Source organism: Eschscholzia californica, unplaced genomic scaffold (genome assembly GCF_041429995.1).
Source record: "Eschscholzia californica isolate CP2 unplaced genomic scaffold, dmEscCali1.0.p SCAF_1, whole genome shotgun sequence".
Taxonomy (NCBI): Eukaryota; Viridiplantae; Streptophyta; class Magnoliopsida; order Ranunculales; family Papaveraceae; genus Eschscholzia; species Eschscholzia californica.
Window position 1 is genome coordinate 63,992,438 of NW_028238198.1, and position 22,672 is coordinate 64,015,109.

Below are 22,672 nucleotides of genomic sequence, written 5' to 3' on the forward strand. Positions count from 1 at the left end.
GCTGCAGTTTAGTTACTTTATGGATCATATAGCTTGTGCCGATCGACTTGAAACTCGGTAATTCTTCTCATATTTTTTAGTTTCTTTCTCCTAATGAGCAAATAGTACTAACTTATGATTTTTATCATCCCTCTTGCTACCGGTAGAGGTTATTACTGACTGTTCGTGTCTGCCCAGAACCGGCCTATCCTCTTGGTTTAGGTTTACTTGAGGAGAGAAATGAAATATTGATGATTGTGGTCAAAATGGATATTGATAGCTAAGCATAGTTAATTTAGATTTGTGATTTTAGTGGATGGAGTCTTGGAATAGAGATGGATGGAACCCAAAAATTCTTAATGGTTTGGACAATTAATTACAGGAATGGACGAAGTCATTAGTAAAGGTTCATCTCACATCTTCAACAACGTCCTTATGACAACCACTGATTTCTCTCTCTCTCCAGCATTAAATGAAATTTTTTCCCCTTTTAGTGGAAGTTGAATAATTGGAGAATTAGGGCGGGGGAGGATCTAGTCCTCATGGGAGTAATCAAATGAGACTTAAAATTGTGGTTGACTTGGATCATCACAACTCAAACTGAAAAATTCCAAGTGCCAAATTTTTTATTTACAAAAAGCTTTTTCAAATGCAAAATTTATTTTGGGTATTAATAATAGCATCATTTAATTATAAGGTGTCCCTGTAAAATAGGACTCTTTCTTATTTTCTGGAGAATGAAAAACGATGGCTTATATAAGCCTTACACAAACAGAATTCTTACAAAAGCTGCAGAGAGATAGAACCGCTAAAGACTTCCACTACACTGGATTTTATTACTTGAAATTGGCTAGAAAACTACTTAAAACTCTTTCAACTAAGATCTCTTTAATTATAGGCTGGATTTGCTCTAACATACCCTCCCTAAACTAAGCTTGATGTAATAAGCTTGGCTTATCTGCAGCAGAGCAAATACCAAGTCTGTTTCTCATATTCTCGAACATTTCACGCTTCAATGGTTTAGTAAAAATATCAGCTACTTGTTCTTGCGATCCACAATGCTCTAGTCGTATTATTCCATCAATTCCATGCTCTTGTGAGTAACCTTTTGCATGCTCATCCCATCAGGTAAGTCTGAGAGTTTTCAAGTCGTATTCTTCACAATTGATTTCATTTCTTCATCCATGGCGTGCCTCCACTTCAAGCTATTTTCTGCTTCTTCAAAGGTTGAAGGGTCGCTGGAATTGATCTCAACCATATTCACTTCATCTTCTTCATTAGTAACTTCATTACCAGTGACATAATCATTAAGGTAACGAGGAGGTCTTCTTGTTCGTCCCTCTCTGGCTTCCACAACCTGTTCCTCCTCATTGCTTGATTCATCACTAGAATCTTCTTTGTCACTATCTTCATTTCTGCTGGCACCACATGTGATATCTTCATCATCATTCCAAGTCAATTCAAAGTTGATATGTTCATTGTTATCTTCTTCCCAATTCCAGCCTTTTGTTTCCTCAAACACCACGTCTTTGCTAGTCACAATCTTTTTGGTCTCGGGATTATATAACCTGCATCCTTTGGATTCTTCTGAAAAACCAAGTAATATGCAATTAACGCTTTTATCATCAAGTTTACCTCGCTTCTCATTTGGGATGTGCACATGAGCAAGACATCCCCACACTCTAAAGTGTTCCACACTTCGTTTTACCCCATACCATGCTTCTTGTGGTGTGATGTTCTTCACAACAATTGTTGGGCATCTATTAAGAATATGAAAAGTCCAATTCACTGCCTACGAGCAAAAGATTTGGGTACTTTTCTTGCTGAAAGCAACCTAACCATGTTCATGACCGTGCAATTCTTTCTCTCTGCAATGCCGTTCTGTTGCGATGTGAACGCAGTGGTAAGCTGTCTTCGAATCCCTTGTTCTTTACAGTAGTCTGAGAATTTATGAGAAGTGTACTCCCCTCCTCGATCTGTTTGCAAACATTTGATTGTTGTCCCTGTTTTAGTTTCCACTTTCTTTTTGAAAAGTTTGAAATGATTGAAAGCCTCTAATTCCTCTTTCAGAAAATACACCCATGTTTTTCTGCTGTGATCATCTATATCTATTTCCACTACTGGATATAGGACTTGTGGGTCATTAATATCTGAATGCACCACTTCAAGAACTTCTTTGGCTCTCCATGTGCTCTTCTTAGGAATGGGGGTTCCTAGGTTGTTTTTCTACCAAACAGTCTGTGCATGTGAACTCTTGTGCGTCAAAATCAGGAAGACCACGTACCATGTTCTTACTTTTCAATGTCTTCATGCCATTGTAACTAAGATGCCCATAACGTTCATGCCAGAGTCTTGGCATGTCTTCTAATGTAATTTGCAAGCATTGTTGCTTTGCCCTCGCTTCATCGCTGGTTTGGTCGAACAATATGAATATCCTGTTCATACTCATCTTGCTCTCTGCTATGAGACCTCTCTCTTTATGGTAGATCTTGCAAGTTCCTTCGTATATGATGATTTTCAGCCTCTTTTCTTGGAGTTGACCAAGACTCAAAAGATTGTTTTTGAGTTCAGGTACATAATAGACCTCGCTTATTACGTATGATACATCATTCAAAATCAGCTTCACATTTCCTTTCCCCTTGACTTTCATTCTCTTGTTGTTCCCAACCTTGACAAAGTGTTTGAAATTAGTGTTTATTGTTGAAAACAAGTTTCTGTCCCCACTTATATGGTTTGAACAACCCAGTCGAGAAACCAGACTTTTCTCCTCATATTTTCTTGTTTTCCAGTGTATGTCATCACCAGTAGCTCTGTAACTTCTTCCATGCTAACATTAGACTCCATATCTTCTTCATTGTTATCTTGCTCTTCAATGTACGCCATCAATAATATCTCTTCATTTTCTTCAAAATCAGCATAATTTACTTCTTCTTCCCACTTCGGGCACTCATTCTGGAAGTGTCCAAGTCGATGACACTTGTAACATTCCACAGTGTTCTTATTATAAAACGTTCTGCCTCGACTGCGTCCTCTTCCTCTCCAATTCAACCTCCTTCCTCTGGTTGTCGTCCCTTCTCTACGTGTTATCTTCAACACTTGATCATCCCTGTTGTCTCATTTCTTAAACTTTTGTTCAAAAACCACTAGGGTACTTTGCAATTCATCAATTGAAATGGATTCAATATCTTTTGACTCTTCTATGGATACCACCACATACATGAATTTCTCAGTCAGAGTTCTAAGGATCTTCTCCACCACTTTCGGCTCAACCATCATTTCTCCATGACTCTTTCATCTCTAGCACCTCAAAGTCTCTTCTTAGCTTCTGCAACAATGATTTCTTCACTCGAGCATTTCCTCCAAACTTCCTTTTCATCGATTCCTAGATGATTTTGGATGTGTTTTTGTTCAAGATCTGTTCAAACGTTATTCTATCAATGGATTGATAGAGATAATGGTTGACTTTATGATTATTGATTTTAGCGTTCTCGATCTGCTGTCTCTGATGTGTTGTTAGGACCGTTGTGGTTATTGGCTCCTTAAAACCAATCTCAATCCGGCTCCACAATCCTCTAGCTCGGAAAAAATTCTCCATGATTTCACTCCAGTGATCCCAATGGCCATCAAACTGAGGTAGCTTTATCTTTTCCTCTTCCATCTTCTCTCTCTTGTTTCTGAAGCCGCGACTTCTCTATTTTCAAAAATTCAGTAATAGCTCTGGTACCAATTTGTAAAAAAGCAAGACTCTTTCTTATTTTATAGAGAATGAAAAACGATGACTTATATAAGGCTTACACAAACAGAATTCCTACAAAAGCTGCAGAGAAATAGAATCACTAAAGACTTCCACTAAACTAGATTTTATTAACTGAAATAGACTAGAAAACTACTTAAATCTCTTTCAACTAAGATCTCCTTAATTATAAGGTTGGATTTGCTCTAACAATCCCAAGAGAAAATTCAATATTTAAGATTTTTATTGAAAATCTCAATTGGGGACTCGATATTAAAGAAATAACTATCTATCTAAGAAATAACATGTAATTTTTAAGCTTTTAAAGTAAAGCATTGAGACGTCTTTTGAGGATTTCAATAATAACATAGGATTTTTTTTTTTTTTTTGAAATTAGTAACATAGGATTTCAATAGTAACGTATCGAAAAGAGAACCTCAGTTGAAAATTAATCCTGAAGACGTTTTGAGATTTTGCATAGGATAGGAGATGCTCTCATACGCTTTAGTGGATCCTATTTTTCTCCCATGCCTCTAAGTATATATTAATTTCAACAAAAAAAAAAATAATATTAATTAATAGCAATATCCAACTAGAGTTATTCTTCACTATCTATTTTAGTATGCCCATGGGGTGAATTTTGTCTATTCCTTAATGATTTTTCACTCCAACAATTTGGTTGTCAAGAAGTCGCTTGGTAATTGGTATTATATTTCATAAAAAAAATTTGGTATTATATGCATTTAATCAAGACTAATAGAAATTCCACTTGGTCACTATGCCAATATGATATCCCTCCTTAGGTATTTCTTATTGTGCCACACTAACTTTTCTACTGATCAACTTTGTTTAATAATAATCTTTCCAACAAAAAAAGATACTGTTTAATAATCTTACTCATTACATGAACATGGTCTCGCCCAAATTTGAATTTTTCTTTGGTTGACTGGTTCCAGTCTAACTTGTTTTGTTCAGAGGAGTTAGAGCTAAACTTAAAAAAGAACCACAGGCCAAGTAACACTACTTTTTTTTTTTTTTTTTTTGTTGAGAGAGCCAAGTAACACTACTTGTGATTATTTTCTTTTTACGATAGTTAAATCTCTGAGCTATATTACTATTTTACTTTACCTGTAGTTTCTACTTAAAAATATTAAGAGCTAATTCCAATATTGGATTGGTTGGAAAATTTGCTGCTAGAGATCTAGTTCGGACTTTAAGATTGTGATTCTGTAAACCAAACTTAATACTATCTTTTTTTACCTATGATTTAAAAAGGTTTTCTTCTCTTCTCGTCAGAAGAGTTGTCAATAACAGCCATCAATCGGTGATATCTAACTTAATTCTTTTTTTTTTCAATTTCGCTCACTATCTTTACCTATCTTTGCTCGTGAAAGAAAAAAGAGAGTTTCTTCTTCTCGCACCACCTTCACTATCTTCGCCTCTTTTTTCTTTTCTCATTGTACTTGTGAAACAAAATCCGTGGGCTCTTACATTTTGACTTTGGAGGGGTAAAGAGAGATAGATGAAGATGGCATCTTCGTGGGAAGGAGCTAGGGGGAGAGAGGAAAAAGCGACAAAGGGAGATCAATTTTTTCCCGTTTAGGTTGGATTGATTGTCACTAAAAAAATGAAAAGAAGAGAGAAGGCCATAAATTTTTTTGAAATGAAGCAAAAATACTAAGCTCGATGTTTGTGAAAATAAGAAAATTTTCGTGGTGCAAAATTTTTGTCAAAATTAAGTCAATTTTAGTTGACTAATTTTTTTCTAATTGTTAGAGGGAAACACGTTTGAATGAAATATTTTGTTTTTTTTGTTCTCCACAACTCCACCCCATTTGTTATCAACTCATGTAGTGGTGGCCAGTAAATGACCATTACCGGCAACTTTCAATTTTTTTGAGAATCTTTGTTCTCTTCCCGTCACAACCACCATCGTTTTCCGGTGAAGAGATATTCCCATTCGTTAGATTAGGTAAAGAGATAGATATAGAGAGAAGAAAGAGGTGAGGTGGAGAGACATGTGTGGTGCAGAGGGATGTGAGGTGGAGAGAGATATTTACTAATTAAATTTATTTTAAAAATATATTAACGGGAGGGTGGGGGGTAGTTATGTCATTTACATGAAAATAGGGGACCAAATGTGAATTTACAAAAAATAAAAGATCATAAAGAAAACTGATCAGAAAGTAGGAAGCTAAATAGAAATTAACTCAAAAATATAAGTTATCTTTTTAACTAAAACAAAATTTAAAGTCGAGTCTTCTTTTTTTTTGTTGAATTATTTCATAAGGTGAGAGACCACATTTTTTTTTTGTTAAGAGTAAGAGACCACATTAAAATCTTGTAGAAATAATAACGATTATAGTTTTCGGTTGATTTCAAATTGGAAGCTAATTTAAAACTTCATGTATAAACAACGTTGTATAATGAACATCAAAAAGTTCAAAATCCTTTTGGAGTTCATCAAACTGACAAAAATGCAAAACATGAAATATGTTTGTACATGTTTGAGTTAGGTCGCATTCAACTAGCAAAAATCGAAACAATTCAAACCCTATTAAAGTATAATCAAGAACCTCAAACCACAAAAAGTAGGGGTATCAAAAAAAAAAAAACTTTGTAAAAAGGAAAAGAAATTAAATAATCCGCCGCCATGATCAAAATTCACAAACAATCAACGTGGGCCATAAGAAACAGTAAGATCAATCTGATGTCTCATCTGATCCGTCCATTTTTTAGATTGTAAATAAAGTTTAGACATCTTTCCAGCCACACGTTTCATATCTGGTCTTTTATCGGGATTCACATCAACACATTCCAATGCCAAACGTGTAATTTTCTCAGCAATATCAACTGGAAATGAATCTTTCAATCTTCTATCTATCCATCTTCTTATTCTTTCAAAATCTTTTGATTCAATTGCTTCTTTACCTGTTTCAATTATTGATATACTCTTATATTCTCCTCCTTTCTCAATTTTGAATCTTATTGGTTCTTCACCTGTTAATAACTCTAATATCACTACTCCAAAAGCATAAACATCTGATTTCTGTGTTGCTATTCCTGTTGATCCATATTCTGGTGATATATATCCTCTTGTTCCTGAAAATTTCACATTTCTCGAGTTTGATCTTCTCAATTTCGATTCTGATACTGAAATTTTCAATTTACCTTCTTGAATTTCTTGAATTTCTTCAATATCTCCAATTTGATGATGATCTTCTTTTATCTTTTGGTTTTGATTTTGATGATGATTTTCGTGATTGATTTCTCCACAAAGTTCAGAAGTTCCAAAATGACAAAGCTTAGCATTAAAAGAAGGTTCAGTAACGATTACTGTTGAAGATTTGATATGATTATGAACCGGAGAAAGATTTAACCCTGTATAATGATGAATGTATTCAATTCCTTGAGCTAGATCTGTAGCGATTTGCATTCTTGAGATCCATGTGTTTAGAACTGTAAAATCTGGATTTCTAGGGTTTCTAAGACAATCATGAAGATTTCCACCATTAATATATTCATAAACAAGATAAATATAATCACCAGAGATTGAAGCACCTAAAAGTTTAATCAAACTAATATGATGACTTCTACAAATAATTGATAATCTTTGTTGTAATTCTGATGTTTCAATCGAACGGCTGAATTTTCTTTGAAATAAGATAACATCTTTACCACGGATTAAACATCTCCAAGCTGAAGAAGATGAAGTTGAGAAACGTTTAGCAAGAAAATTGTTAGTAGCTGACCTAATTTCAGAGAAATCATAGATATGTGCGTTTTCAGGTAATGAATCTCTGAAACTTTTGAGTGAATTTCTACTTGAAATTGAAGTGGTTGATGAATTTTTATTGCTTGATGAACTTGTAGTGGTATTGTAATTACCACTAGTATTAACAAAACTACTAGTACTTGGAAGTTCTGTGGTTGTTGATTGAGATGTCTCATAAGAAGAAGATCTTCTTGTTCTTGTGCTTCTTCGTGATGGGATTGGAGTTGGTTCTTTAACATTCGTGTTCATTTTAGACTTACACATACAGAATCAAGTTCTAGAGAGAGAGAGAGAGAAAGTTAGAAATTAGGGTTTTGGTTTGAAGAGATAAGTGAGAGAAGGTAAGGTAAGGTGGAAAATTAGTATTACCTGCTAGTACTAAAATTTGGATCATAGTCTCTCGAGATGATACGATTTTGAGAGAAGAATTGGAAAAAGAAGAGGGTGAAGATGGGACGTTATTTTGGCTTTATAAGGGAAAAGTCGGTAAATGTTAAAACTGTAACAAAAGAAGAAAACGGAAACGGTGGACGCGTGATTTTGAAAGCAAGTAGTAGGAGACTAGGAGGAGAAAACGAAGATGCATGGGAACGTGTTCCCACTAAGGCCGGTATTACTTTACGTGTCCTGTTTTGTTTGTTTCTCTTCATTTCACCTACTGAGAAAAGGGAAGGTGGTGTTTTATTTTTCCCTTTTTCACTAAACAAAAATCTATATTCAATCCCCCTCTGGAGACTCACATTTCAACCACGTGTGAGAGATATAAGTCTCTGACTGAACATGTGAGAGGTGAGAGAAATCTTTATTTCTCTTACAGGCTGTTCAAGTAGGAGTCTCAAGAGGCGGGTCATGTAGACTTGTCGTTCACTGAAAGAAAAAATTCCAAGTTTGATTACGATTTAGACCGTTCTTTTACTTGGGTGAGTCATTAAGTCACAAAAATTTGCCAACAACCCTTGGCTCAAGTGGTAAGAGGTAAGTCTTCCAACTTAAAGGTCAAGGGTTCGAGGCAGACGCTTACCAATTCAAAAAAAACATTTATATCCTAAAACTTGATTCAAATTAATCTGAAACCAAACAGGATTTCAAATGTGAGAGGGCGAGCTTTTAGGGCAAACGCACTTGGGGCGTGTGTGGCCCTACAAACCAAAAGTGGGATTCCTTTAACTAGTTTTAGTCTCTCTCAAACAATCACCTAAAGTCTAAAAGTACCTACTTGGCCCGCCCACACATGAGTTCAATTCGAAACCCATTTTGACCACCTTAAATCCAGCACAATACATGACATGTAAGATGAATTATTCCTAATAGGCGCTATGACCTGTTTGTTGATCAAATACATTGGATATACTTGTTCATAATTATTCCCTTTTTCATGTGGATAAAACCAAGTCTTATCATAAAAGTCAAGGTATCATAATAGTGAGATCAGTTGAAGAGATGAGTAGTTCAAAAAAAGGTTGAAAAGATTGGGAGTCCACAGAACAGTGAGAGAGAAATAGGAGAGAGAGAGAGAGAGAAAGAAAAGGGAGAGAAATAAATATCTTTTAAGGTCACATGTCTGTTCACAACTATGTGACCGTGAAGAAGAAGTGGAGTGAGGAGAGGAGAGGAGTGTTTCATCATGTGGAACAAGGAGGTGATGTAGAGGAGAGAGAACAAGCGTGGTGGATAAATGTTGAGAAAAAAAAAAATCAAAATTACAAAAATTCTCTCCGAAGAATGAGAACTTGAGAGCCAAGACTATATTTTAATCACAGATTAGGGCCAAAAGATTAAAGGAGTCGTTCTTGAAAGGGTACCACTACATGCCCTACTGAGACAATCAGTGGTGAAGGGGGCCATAAACCTCAGCCATCCCAACAGGACCACAAGATGGCCGCCCACCGAGATTTCTATATATTTCCAGTTTCTCTACAGAGAAGAAATGCAATTGACAGGTAGAGAGCTTTAATACTTGATTTGTCTTTCTTTGGAATATATACCTATAAAATAGAATCATGAAGCTCCCAAAAACACTACTAGTTTCAATAGTCCGGTGAGACAAATTAAGCCCAAAACTTAAAATGATGAACACATGAGCCCGAATCCCAAACCCAACTCATTTTATTTGACCCATCGTAAATCCAGCAGAATAGATGGCATGTAAGATGAATCTTTCGTAACAGGCATTATGACCTGTTTGTTGATAAAAAAAAATACATTGAATATGTTGATAATTATTTCAATTTTCATGTGGATAAAATGAAGTCTTATCATCAAAGTAAAGGAATCATAATACTATAATAGTGAGATCAGTTGAAGAGACGAGGATCCACATGAGCAGTAGAGAGTACTCATTGGGTATATGATAGCAGGAGAAAGTTGCTGGTCAGGATCCTCCTGCCGCCAACCCCGAAGAAGAAGATGCCAGGTCGGAGTGTTTGCTGATGTGGAATGTGGTGTGACGTGGAATGAAAGAAAAATTAAGGTGGATAAATGAGGGAATGCCCAATCACACCACCAAGACCCATAGCATAGAGAATCAAATTTTGGCTTACTATATAATTACTCTTCTTAGCCATCATCTTCCAATCACCAACTAACTTGTAAACGAGGCAAGAAATAAGTACACTTCACATATAAAAACATGATCGCAGAGATAGCTTCGACAAACAAACACCAATAATACCATCAAGAGAGGACACAAACCGTAACAGGTGGATTACCGGAGACTTGACCCTGTGACCTTTGGTGGATTACCGGGGAGACTTGATCCTAAAGTGATAAATGGTCGGTCCCACACTACCACTAAGGACACCATATTTTTCTGTTTTTCTAACCCACAAAGGTATGTAGGAAGGTGTGTGGAGCACAACAATGAACAAAAATGTCCGCATAGATTATGGTTCTTGGTTCATGAAGGGTTTGTTTGTCCAGAAATAAATGTAGTTACTCTTTACAACAGAAAGATGGTTTTTTGCAACTTTACCTCGATTCTGTCAGCTTGTTCATTTCGGGTTGTTCTTTGAGCTCTTAGAGAAGAGGTGTGTCAGCTTGGCCAGCTACATAGAGAAGAGGTGTGTCAGCTTGGCCAGCTACATCAATATGATCAGGCTTCAAGGTCAAGGCTTTACCACACTGAAGATGGCATCTCAGAATCCTAGAGCTTTTGCTGTTTGCTGCTTCAGTTGATGCACACTTTCCTCAATGAAATTGATCTCCTGTGATGTCTTCCAAATAGAAGAAGCAAGTTTCTTTTTTCCGCATTAAATCCCCATTACAATTATTTTGCATTAACCTTCCTTCAATTTTCTTATTAGAAACAATCTCAAATTCACACATAAGCTACCATCAACTACTGATCTTCTAATATAACACGAAGAAGATAAGACAGAAAGGAAAGACAACATCGTTGGAAATTGACATGGTTAGAGTTTAAAATATCAAGCAATAAACAATACCACCACATCTCGTAAGCAAACCATTAGTTTTGAAAAGCAAAACAGTTTGCAAATTCTAATGGATCCGACAAGATTAGCAAGACAAATACTCCTATCACGGCGACCATAATTCTGCCTGAGAAAGCTTCGACAGTGTGCTTCGACACTAATTCCCAAATCAACTTCCCACCCACTCCCCCGATATGGAGATTCTGTTCAGGGTTGTTACAATATCAACTACATAATGTAGCACTCTATTAAAAGAAAAAAAATTGCAACATAGATTTCTTTGACACAACCACGGAAATATCTTATAACACTAAAATCATAAGATGCGGTGTGCGGAGAAGGCAAACTAGGTTTACAACCAACCATTGACCATAACACCATACTAAGCCGAATACTCAGGCTTTAGTGAAGCAAAGATTATGTGAGACCAGTTCTTCAAATCACTATCAACAAAAACTTATTCATTGCATAAAATTAAGAACCATGAGCACAAACAATTTACACAAGGAAGCATTCTCGTGGACATATATACGTGTTTCCATGACAGCTAAAGTACACACAACAATAGAGAGGTATGGTTCCCTCATCAATAACAATGACGGTTTAATTCCATGGAGGTGCAAAAATACGAACACTAAAGCAAGCATCAAAACTTTACCAGTGTATTAGTGTTATTCTTGAAGCCCCATTGTGCACTTCAACCAAAGACAAGTCTGGTTTTCGTCTCTTACGAGCACTTTGAGAAATATATCATCTTAGACCATCGATGTAGTCTTCCAAATCTCTTCGCCCAAATCTCCTTCCGTCTGAATCTGTATCCTTGCATCTTGTGGCAAAGTAGTATATCAACCAAACAATCATGAAGTACACTTCCACAATTGATTGAAACATTGAAGCTAATGTGTTTCCACATATTTGAACTAAGACCCATCTCACAAATGACCCACAAAGAATAGCTTCGAAGCATTTTAATTGAATTGCTTGATTCAACATATTCGAAATCAAATAACACCCTTCTTTCACAATTTCCTTGCCACTCATTCTTATGTCCATGATTGCAACCCATGAATCAACTGCAAAAACAAGAGCGACAACAGTGTCTAACAAAAACCATGTGAATAGAAACCCTGATATCTCCGACTCGTATCCTCGAATCCAAGGAGAAGTAATAGAGAAAGGCATTAATTTTAACCTAACAAATAGTTTGAAGAATGAGTGTTGATCTTCAACTTCACTAAAGAACCATAAACCAAGAAGTTGAGTCATTGCATCTCTAACAGCCCATCTCATGAGTATAAACCCTGAAAGTCTCCGAATTCCTAATCGAGAACCACCCCAAATTTTTCTGAAGAAAGAATCATACTTCCCCAAGTGATTTTTAACCACAACAAAGAAAACTATGCCAAGAATGCAAGAATTGGTGACTAAAAACCCTAGAATTACCCAACCATATGCAACAGATAAAAAACTGACTAGGAAAAACAAAGCAGCAGCATCACGACGACCTAACTCTAATCCCCTAATAAAGAAATGGAATTCCAAAGCACGATCCCCTTCTTCTCTCTCCTCTAGAATTTCTGCTCGATTTCTATCTCTATTATCATTAGTATCTTCCTCATCATCATCATCAGATAAAGATAAACCCTCAGCCTTGAATTGAAATCCAGAAGCAACAATTTCCGAAAACCTAATTCCATCATTCTTTTCGGAATCAGAAAATCCTAATTTCCCTTCACGACGAAATAAATGGTTGAGATTAACAGAACTGACATTAACAGAAGTTTTCTTACCAAAACCGAAAAGAGTTCGATCATCGTTATGATCAGTTGAGAAGAAATCATCATCTAGGGCACCAACACGACTCAAATGAAGAAAAGGACGGCGACGTCGATTACCATGAGGAGAGACATGAGATCTGAAACTATCAGGTGATGAATCAACGTTTTTACCGGCTAAATCAAGACGAGATAGTAAAGCATTAAGAGAAGGATCACGATCGATGAAAGTAGTAACGAAACGAGTACCGTCTTCAACTATTGTTCGAAAGGAGAAGAGAAGTAGAGAGAGAAAGAGAAATGTATAAAAGCTAGAAAAGAAAGAGGTAGAAGATTGCCTTAAAATTTGACCAGTAGTACGTAGGTCAAGACGAGGAGAAGCGTTCATGGCGTTTCTTCTTCTCTCTCTCTCTATCTCTAGTGTTTAAGGGGGGGGGGGGGGGGGGTTTCTTCTGCAACTTTTAGTTTCTCTCTCCTCTTTTAGTTTCTCTCTCTATTTTATTGGAAGGAGCGGAACACGTAGAGAGGGTCATTCTGTATTGGCCGTATATCATGTTCCCTCATAAAAGTCTATATGTGTGGAATAAAAAATTGGGGGCTGTGGAATCATATAATAAAAGCTCGGAAATCACCCAAAAAAAACAAATTACTTAAAACTTTATTTTACCGCCAAACACTAGTAGTCTTGATGGTAGTGTATTTACTGCTGTAATACGAAGGTCTAGGTTTGTTTAAATGAAAGTACAAATCTTGAATTATTAAACTTGGGTATAAATAATGTAGTATGATGGATTTTAAGCCTCTAATTTAGATGCATTTTGAGCCCCGTAATTAGAATGTTTAAATTCAGACGATTATCGTGTTTATCAGATCTTAATAATGTTTCAATGTCTTTGTAATGACCAACAAGAGATTACCAACTCACTAGTGTAAAACGTTGGGCGAGAGACAAAATGTGGGTCCCATATAAGAGTTTAAACACTCCCACAACATCTTAAAACCACAAAGTTCATAACAGTTTCTAAAGACTGATTTATACAGTCCTCGAACACATTATCAACACAATAGTATCTGTTGTAATTTGGTTTCCAAAGGTGTGTTGTAAAACCATCACACATGGATGGGAGACAAAGTGTAGTGCCCTTTATACGAATTGAAATACTCATTTCTAATGAAGCGTTTACAAGTTGTGCGCCCTTGAAGTGTCAAAGAGAATAATATTACTGGCAACCTTAAGACAGGTATGTATAACTCTATAACATTCTCTAGATCCTAACATGTTTAACTTGTTCTAAGATCGACATACAATTTGGTTGTGAATATAATAATTTTGAGGATATCTTTCATATAAATGAATCTCTTTAGTTATTTTGCCTCTCTTTGTTTTCATAAAACTGCGAGAATTAGATTAAAGACGAGACATGATTTTGTTCGAGTTCAAACATTAAAATATGATCTCCGAACAAGTACGCAATGAAATTGAATAGAAAGATTTGCGACCATTAGCTTGGGCCGCCTTGGGGTTCTAACCATCCTAATTAGACCTCAAGCTTATAAAGCCAGTTTTTTTTCTCCTACTTCAAACCTTTTGATCTTGGAGAGATATACACCAGTGCTCGAGGAACTCGTTAAGTACTAAATTTTCCTGTTTGAACCTTTTGAAGTGTGACAATATCTCCTTGTGGCCGTGTTGTTACTGGGCGGCACAATAGAATATTAGCTTCAGTGGTGGAGTTGCTCCATTTACTAGTAAATTTATATTGAGCTTCGTTCTTTTCAGACGTATCTAAATAGAAAGGACTGTACAATTAGCGGAGTCATAATTTACTCTGCAATGATTTTGCATCCATAGAAAGAAGCTTTTGAATACTAAACACGAGAGATTTAATCTCAATAGTATTGAATTAATAACAAACACTAACTCCATTACTAATAACCAGGTTCAGAAACAATACAAACAACATCTCTTATAGGAACAACCATTTTCTCAATAAATCGAAAAATTGTCTCCGAATAAATTAAAACTTTAAGGAAGATAGAGAAGCCAGAGTTGGTGGACATATCGAATAATGCCTACTCAAATTCGGGCTTCTCTGGGTACGTGCAACCAGACCTTTGGATGATGACATATGCTGCGTAGTTCCCAGCCTTAACACAGTCTTCGATCGGTCGTTCTTTAACCAACTGAGACAGAAATCCACCAACAAAGGCATCTCCTGCAAACATAGAAAATTTCACAGTTTTTAGGATGAAGATGTGAAGAAAGAGGGTAATTTAAATTGAACTTAGTCCCACATTGTTTAGGAAGACCTTCTACACCTAGGTTATACGCTAGAATATTTTCTGGCGTAGTTAGGTCTGGGGTCGGTTTCGCGTTCTAGCTTGGTCAGGCAGAGAATATCTTGGGGTGGTTTAGGGCAAGTCTATGCCGAGAAAAACCATGCCCAAGTGGAACTGGGATAAATAAGGCAGGAGGGCAGTGCCTAAATCAGAGGTAATGTAGCTGGTATTGCGACATGCCCCTCCTATGCTATTTGTTCAAAGGAAGGAGTTATGTTACCTGCTCCATTGGTATCGACAAGATTCTCGCTTGATAACGAGATAACAGGAAATAGTTTTATCTTTCCTTCCTCAGCAACAATAACTGGATCGGCACCTTGACTTATAACTGTAATCCTCTTTCGTGCTCCCGATGCCTTGGGCAATTGTGAGATCTTCAGTGCAATCTCCTCAACATTATCTGTCTGATAAATTCCATCGGAAAAGTAATCTCAAAAAACTTGCTTAAACAAACACAGAAGATGTTGTTTATATAATCAAATTATGCAAGTAATATTGTAATCTTTACCTCCCATCCATGTACTTTCGAGAATATTCGTGCTTCTGACTCATTTCCAAAAACATAATCAGCATACCTGAAATATCCAAAAAACGATTAATATGTCTATATATACTAGTTTTGACTACAAAACCATAAACGAGGAGACGACAATGAAAATAAACTCTTACTGGAGAACTTTCTCCTGAACATCTTTGAAGAATTCACAGAGAAAAGGAGCAGAAAGGTTATGGCAGAAAACCTGTGATTGGGTTAAAGGGCAAGCACCGAATCAGTTGTTAGGAAATGGGAAATATGTATAACCACAAAAATTGAAGATTATAAGTATTCATAGCAACCTTGTTGTGCGCAGCTGCATGTGCAGCTACAAGGAGAATGGACTCCGGGGAGACCGTGAGGAAAAATCCAGCAATATAGTAGTATTTGGCTTTCTCAACTGTTCATTTAATAGTTCGAAATTTAGAAAGAAAATTTTATCGGTACTGAAATAAAACGTAAGAATGAGGACCAAAAGAGAGAAATGGTACCCAATTCCCAGTTCTCTGGTCTCTTGAGATGTTCAGTTTTGTAACAATTTGCTGCTGATAAGTTGGCAATGAGCGACCTGTTTGTGATTCTTCATTGTTCAGAATAACATTCTAAAACCAAATTGAAACTTAAAGAGGGACAACAGTTTCAAAAAAGATATGGAGGATTTAACATGATCTTTGCCAATAACAAATATAAGGTTTTTTTACACGCAGAATTGTGGTTCCAATGTGAATATCGATATGTCGACCACTTAAATCAGCTAATGGAATTATGATAATTTCATGTTATAAAGCCAAACTGAAGAAAAAGCTGTGAGAATAGTCCTCACATAGATAAAAGGTACTCTAGTGAGTAGTGACCAAGAATATAATATCTTTGCCTCTTTCTTCTGATTTTAAGTTGGAATTCCACAAACTTAACGTGGTACCAGACTATGAGAACTAGACCCACATGTGCCAGATGTACTCCACGTCACCCAACAAAAAGACAGTTGTAGGGCTCAAAGAACGCCAATACGATAAAACATGTGTGAATAGTCCCACATGGACAATGGGTATATAATATCTAAGGCTACTCATAACCAAAAATGTAACTGAAGCATTTAGCAGGACTAACCTCTCGCCTCCCAAGACACAAACAGCACAAGTACCAGTTGGTGTACTCTCGTCCTCGTAATAGTGAACCTGATCGATTACCAAGTGTATATTAGATATCATTCAAGAAATTACTCTATCGAATTTGGAGCTGAATTACGAAAATATACAAAAGAAACGAAAAAGTTTACATTAACACCAGCAACTTCTGCATGCTTCTTCATTTCTTCCCCAAATTTATCCTTTCCAATACAACCCATGAAACTAGTTGCACCAGGAATTTGAAGCATCCACTATAAATACAGATATAAACCCACTTAAGCAAGAACATTGATAACTTTATTATAACTAGAACATTAAGTAGCAACCAAAAAGTTTGTCAGCATGTACCTGAGCAACCCTAATAGAATTTTGAGTTGCACCTGTTTATATCAGAATAACACGAAAATTATCCAACAAAGTTCCGAAATATCCATACAAATAAAAAATTAAAGCTAGTTCTTTATTACGGTAGTCGTGAAACCCGCTTTTGGCTGGGTAGGGGAGACTAGCTTTCGATTCTTACGGTTTCCAAAATTTCACTAACCAAAAAAAAGATCCTGTTATGTTTGTGGTCATCCAACTCAAAACCAATTCTCACACGGAAAAAGAGAGGGAGACCGAAATTATGGGCGTGAAAGTGGCGTTAATTGCCACCAACCCTTGGATTCACGCCACTTTCTCTCTCTTGATGAAATCAGCGTGAATCCAACCCGTTGGATTCGATTCACGCCACTTTCACGCCCAGAAGTGTCGGTCTCTCTATCACTGTTGTTCTCACACGCCCCCTTCTCCCATGTGTGACTATTCTCACACGCCCCCTCACGTGTGGCGTGGTTAGCCTAACACGTGATTTTTTTTTTGTTTCGGGTGAATGGAGCACGTGTGGTTTTTAAGCCTATCACGTGTTGGCCTAGCTCTGATACCATGTTATGTTTGTGGTCATCCAACTCAAAACTAATTGACAACATTATATGGTTGCTAGTTACCCCTTCTCCCATGTGGGACTATTCTCACATATCCATAAAAAAACAAAACCTAATATCAATGCAATTCACACATTACCTCCAGCGATATACTCGACTTTTTCATTAGCAGCTAACTCATCGTACCTAATATAGGACCAAAAGAATCTCAAACAATCTACTAATAAAAAACATAAATTTGAATATACAAGATAGAAAGATTTTTAGATCAAATTCTCTTACATGGGTAGGTGTTTGTCTTCTGCAAGAATAGCATTGTTCAATTTGATGTCATATCTGTTAATGGGTAAAGTAAAGTTCAAATCATAAACCTAATATACCTCAAACTAATTATTTTCCATGAATCATTTAAGATACAACATTGAGAACTGTTTTGGATTTAACCCAACCAGGAACTCTGATTAAGAACACAAGGATGGGTGAAATTCCAAAAGTTAAGATCAATATTACAAGAGAGAGAGGGAGAGATATACTTGTCTAGGAAGGATTGATCGACGACGACAGAGACGTCCAAAAGGGGATTACCCATTCCCAAGAGAATACCCTCGTACGCCATTGATTGAGTTATAGAGAGAGTTAGGGATTCAGGTAAATGAGAAGGGAGAAAAGAAGGTCTTTTGGTTTTTTGATAGATATATCAAACTTCAGTCCTTAACTAACTTCCCACTCTTTTCAGCCGGGAAATCTGGTTATACCATTCAACTATTTTACCCTTAATCGCTTATTATACTTAGGTCCGTTATTATCTGCTGTTATAACGGACCGTCATTCATTTCAAAATCAACTTTTAAAAATGTTATAGGGGAAAAAATTGCAAAAAAGATGGACCATTTTTGGATTTTTGTGTGTAAATCATGTTGCAACTGCAAGGGTCATGTTAATCTTCTCTGTATCATTCCAATTTTGATAGATTTCTCCCAAAAGAAACAATCTTAGTGAGATTTGTTCATTATTAGCAAGTTCGGCACTATTCTTTTGAAATTTGAATAGAGAAAATGAATAGGCCCATTGACTATTGAAAACGAAGGTCCATTGACGGAGGAAGCACCTAACTTTTGAGATCTTTGAAGATCCGGAACGTAAAAAAAAGTATAAACCGTTATGTCCTTAAACTTCAATATAAATTGCAAATACTATTAATTTAAACTCTTTTTTTAAACTTTCAAATATAACTTTGTTCGATAATTGTTCATAAGTATCAACGAAAAGGCCCAACATGTGAACAAAAAAAAAAAAAAACAACGAAAAGCCCCAACAAAACATAGAAATGATCAACCACTGATAGGGAGAGGAATACCGTTCCATTCCTTAAGACATTCAAGCAACGGATCGATCATTTTCCCTTCGGATATCGCTTTAAAAACCTTATCAAACTCTTCTCCTGGCGATCGAATATTCTCGCCACTTAGAAAACTAGTACCCAATTCTTCTCTCACAAACTTGTAAATTGGATAAGACCTGCATTCTTTGATCCTATTTGGTATGGGTAAAGTTGGGTCCTCAGTCTCATACAAACTCCTCAATTTCTCGACTTCCTTCACTAAAACTTCTTTAAGTTCGCTCTCGAACGAACTTATCTTCTGAAAGATCGAAATCTTCAAATCTGTGTCCGTAGTATTCAATGCATATTCGACGATTACTTCCCTAAGTTTTTGCATCAATGGGTAGGTGAAGTTGCAAGGATCATCAATGTAAGTGAAAACATATTCACCACCAATGGATTTGAGTATGTCTTTTTCGGAAAATCTTGAACTTCGCTCAAGTATTTCACCATTAAAAGTTGGAACAATTAGAGTTCTTTTAGCTACTTCTTCTACTGTTTTCATAACAATACGCTTCAAATTCTCCTCCAAATGTCTTAAATCAATGGCTTGACATAGTGCAACCAAGTAGGTTGCACTCATAAGTTTCAGAATTTCGATAGCTTCCGCAGTTTTTCTCGAAGAAATTAAGCCCAAGGAGTTCACATCTTGGTTGTGTTGTTCTGCACTTTGAACATGATTAGTAACAGGATTTGCCAAGAACTGTAATTCAGAACAGTAAGCTGCCATTGCTATTTCAGCACCTTTAAACCCATAATCCAAGCTAGGGTTTCTTCCACCTGATAAATTTGATGGTAACCCATTGTTGTAAAAATCATTAACAAGTTCAGAAAATTGAGCAAACATCAATTTACCAATCGAAGAAATCGCTAAACGAGTATTGTCCATTGAAACTCCAATGGGCGTTCCTTGAAAGTTGCCACCGTGAATAGCTTTGTTTCTCATAACATCGATAATGGGGTTATCATTGACTGAATTGATTTCCCTCTCGATCGATTTGGTCGATGATCTAATAACTTCAATTTGAGGACCTAACCATTGTGGAGAAGTTCGAAGAGCGTAACGGTCTTGTTTAGGCTTTTGTAACGGTTCGATTTCATGTAGAAGTTTAGCTTCGGTTACATATGAACTACCATCTAATACATGTTCCATAATAGCTGCAGCTTCGATTTGACCAGGATGATGCTTCAATTTATGAGTCAAATGATCTGTAAACTCTGGTTTTCCCTGCATTATTTCGGCGAAAATCGCCGAAATCACTTCAGATAGAAGAGCTAAAATGTTAGCTTCAAATAAGACCATGGAAGCTAAACCAGACCCAACTGCTGTGCCATTGACTAAAGCTAGACCTTCTTTGGGTTGTAACTCAAAGAACCCACCATTGATTTGAGCCAAAGAGAAGGCCTTTTCGGGCTCGAGTAATTCTCCATTTGGCCCAATAGCTTTTGAATTGGGCCGACCCGTTAAGAAGCCCGCGATATACGACAAGGGTACAAGGTCACCAGAGGCAGTGATGGTTCCTCTTAGAGGTAAAACAGGAGTGATGTTTTCATTGAGGAATTTGGTGAGTGCCTCTAAAATTTCAAACCGGATTCCAGAATATCCTTGGAGGAGAGTGTTGATTCTCACAAGCATAGCTGCCCTTGTTGTAGATTGGGGCAATGTGTGATTAGTAGATTCTTTTTCATTCCCAAAGATTCCAGCATTCAAGAATCTGATTCAAAAATTAAGATTCCATTAATTGACGGTTAGATTATCAACATTTGATTCAGATTGACCAATGGATTGTAGTTCGGTTAAAGACTCGGGTATCTCTTGGGTAGATTTGTTGGGTGGGGAATAGCTTGAAGAAATGATATATCACCCACTTTTTTTTTTGTTGAGAAATATATCACCCACTTGGTTGATGGGTAAACAGCATCCATCTTAACGGCCCAAATGTTAAAGTCTCATCAACTTTAAAATAGTTTTGATTTAAATTTTTATTTTTGATTAGGAAAACAATCTATTTTCCAAAAGAATCTTTTGAATTACACTGTTTTTTTAAAGAAATAAACTAAAAATAAATAAATTAAATTGACTTATAATTATCTTAATATGGTCATTATCAATTAATGTTTCGATAGCGTGTATCACAGTCTGTAATGATTCATCTCTATTTGTTACACTAATAGTAGAAATAACAGTAGAAAAGGAAAATCAAAATGAAATATTTTCTTTCAACAGATTTTGTTTTCTTCTAGAAAAGAATAAAATTTATCTAATGTATATAACACAAGTACCACAATTGTCTTCATAATCTCAAAAGTCACGTTATAAACACAAGATCTTTGTGATATGATAACATCGAGAAACTATTAAGAGAAGTTGTTATTTTTGCTAACGATATTATTGTTCGGTATAAGAGAAGTCATGTTATAAACACAAGATCTTTGTGATATGATAACAACGAGAAACCGTTAAGAAAAGTCGTTATTTTTGCCAGCGATAATCGTTTGGCATAATAGAAAAGTATCTCAAAAAGTCATATTATAAACACAAGATCTTTGTAATACGATAACAACGAGAAACCGTTAAGAGGAGTCGTTATTTTTGCTAACGATAATTGAGAGAGACTGATATTATGATATAAAAACTAGTCGTTATTTCTGTAAAAAAACACGTACTTAAACGAATGAATTTGGCCGATATAAATAAAATATACGTAAAAATTACCTAATAAGTTCTTTTTGAAGGGCAACTCCTTGGTTGGTTCGTCTATGAGAGGTAGCCCCAAATCCAGTAGTAACTCCATAACTATCTGTCCCATTTTTCAAACTCTCAATTACCCATTCACTACTTGCCTTTACTCCTTCCTTGGCCGATTCATTTAACTCAACTCTCACTCCTAGTCCTACGGCGATTGCGGCGACTTGACCGATTGATAGTGACTCCCCACCGAGTTGAACAACCGATTTACGAAACTCATTTACCATTTTCTTAACTTCATCAAGATGACTACCTTTTAATGACTCAGCTGCCAATCCCCAATTCAATGGGTCATCGTCGTTCATTTGGGTAGCAGCCATATCTATCTAGAGAGAGAGAAAGTTAGAGAGAGAAAGTTAGTAAGTGTTGGTTTTGCTGAGTGGTAAGTTTCGTCTGGTGTTTGGCTTCTAGTTATATAGGGTGACAATTTGAGGGGTTGGTGGAAAATATAGAGAGGAGGGAGGGGATAAAGACGCCCATAATATTTGCTGTAGGCGCTCGATTTACACCCAAGATGGCAGATGCCTTCAAAATTTGATTGTGAAAGAGCGCCTACAGCAATTATTCTGGGCGTCTTTAGACCTTCCCGACAGAGACAAAGAGAGAGGTTGGGTGAATATAATTACTAGCCGTTTGATGAAACGATTCTTTTTTTTTTTTTGGACGGACAATTGTAATCTATGCAAAGGCTTGGACAGGTAGTGGGCCTATTTATCTACCCTTACTAGAAACATACCCTCCAACAATATTTGTACACTTGTTCCTCCCAATTGTCTTTTGAAACGGTAAGATTCAAACTCTAACATATCCAATTAGGAGAGATTTACATGTTAGCACCCAATTGTTAAATTTTATTTTTTCATGTAGTTCGGATGCTTGAAACTCAAAACATAATGCTCCTGTTTCAATGGACAAACAGAC

General features: G+C 36.3%; 4 protein-coding genes and 1 pseudogene across 4 annotated transcripts; all 5 read right to left on the bottom strand.

Annotated features, from left to right (window-relative positions):
- Nucleotides 1-6,118: 6,118 nt before the first annotated feature.
- On the bottom strand, nucleotides 6,119-11,243 carry LOC147568187 (lysM domain receptor-like kinase 3). Its single transcript, XM_086654613.1, has one exon. It carries the CDS (start codon nucleotides 7,749-7,751, stop codon nucleotides 6,387-6,389), a length of 1,365 nt encoding a protein of 454 aa, XP_086510739.1. The 5' UTR covers nucleotides 7,752-11,243; the 3' UTR covers nucleotides 6,119-6,386.
- Nucleotides 11,244-11,352: 109 nt separating this feature from the next.
- On the bottom strand, nucleotides 11,353-13,272 carry LOC147568188 (uncharacterized). The gene has a single exon (XM_086654612.1). It carries the CDS (start codon nucleotides 13,079-13,081, stop codon nucleotides 11,669-11,671), a length of 1,413 nt encoding a protein of 470 aa, XP_086510738.1. The 5' UTR covers nucleotides 13,082-13,272; the 3' UTR covers nucleotides 11,353-11,668.
- Nucleotides 13,273-14,576: 1,304 nt separating this feature from the next.
- On the bottom strand, nucleotides 14,577-18,463 carry LOC147568189 (adenosine kinase 2-like). Its single transcript, XM_086654609.1, has 12 exons — nucleotides 18,155-18,463; nucleotides 17,904-17,957; nucleotides 17,761-17,807; nucleotides 17,047-17,078; nucleotides 16,848-16,949; nucleotides 16,679-16,746; nucleotides 16,060-16,136; nucleotides 15,871-15,968; nucleotides 15,703-15,773; nucleotides 15,542-15,608; nucleotides 15,254-15,437; nucleotides 14,577-14,909 (listed from the first exon to the last, which is right to left on the bottom strand). Exons 1-12 carry the CDS (start codon nucleotides 18,235-18,237, stop codon nucleotides 14,767-14,769), a joined length of 1,026 nt encoding a protein of 341 aa, XP_086510735.1. The 5' UTR covers nucleotides 18,238-18,463; the 3' UTR covers nucleotides 14,577-14,766.
- Nucleotides 18,464-18,497: 34 nt separating this feature from the next.
- LOC147568190 (U6 spliceosomal RNA) lies at nucleotides 18,498-18,607 on the bottom strand (annotated as a pseudogene).
- Nucleotides 18,608-18,854: 247 nt separating this feature from the next.
- On the bottom strand, nucleotides 18,855-22,435 carry PAL1 (PHE ammonia lyase 1). The gene is made up of 2 exons (XM_086654610.1): nucleotides 21,719-22,435; nucleotides 18,855-20,717 (listed from the first exon to the last, which is right to left on the bottom strand). The coding sequence occupies exons 1-2, from the start codon at nucleotides 22,069-22,071 to the stop codon at nucleotides 18,953-18,955; spliced, it is 2,118 nt and encodes a 705-aa protein (XP_086510736.1). The 5' UTR covers nucleotides 22,072-22,435; the 3' UTR covers nucleotides 18,855-18,952.
- Between the last annotated feature and the right edge of the window lie 237 nt (nucleotides 22,436-22,672).

Excerpts from the sequence above, each read along its gene's own strand:
- LOC147568189 (XM_086654609.1), bottom strand. The coding sequence starts at position 18,237 with ATGGCGTACGAGGGTATTCTCTTGGGAATGGGTAATCCCCTTTTGGAC. Across the intron at positions 17,079-17,760 it reads AGTCGAGTATATCGCTGGAG|GTGCAACTCAAAATTCTATT; the intron begins GTAATGTGTGAA and ends TGATATAAACAG. Across the intron at positions 16,950-17,046 it reads ATTCTATTAGGGTTGCTCAG|TGGATGCTTCAAATTCCTGG; the intron begins GTACATGCTGAC and ends CTGTATTTATAG.
- PAL1 (XM_086654610.1), bottom strand. The coding sequence starts at position 22,071 with ATGGCTGCTACCCAAATGAACGACGATGACCCATTGAATTGGGGATTG. Across the intron at positions 20,718-21,718 it reads CTTCAAAAAGAACTTATTAG|ATTCTTGAATGCTGGAATCT; the intron begins GTAATTTTTACG and ends TTTTTGAATCAG.
- LOC147568188 (XM_086654612.1), bottom strand. The coding sequence starts at position 13,081 with ATGAACGCTTCTCCTCGTCTTGACCTACGTACTACTGGTCAAATTTTA.
- LOC147568187 (XM_086654613.1), bottom strand. The coding sequence starts at position 7,751 with ATGTGTAAGTCTAAAATGAACACGAATGTTAAAGAACCAACTCCAATC.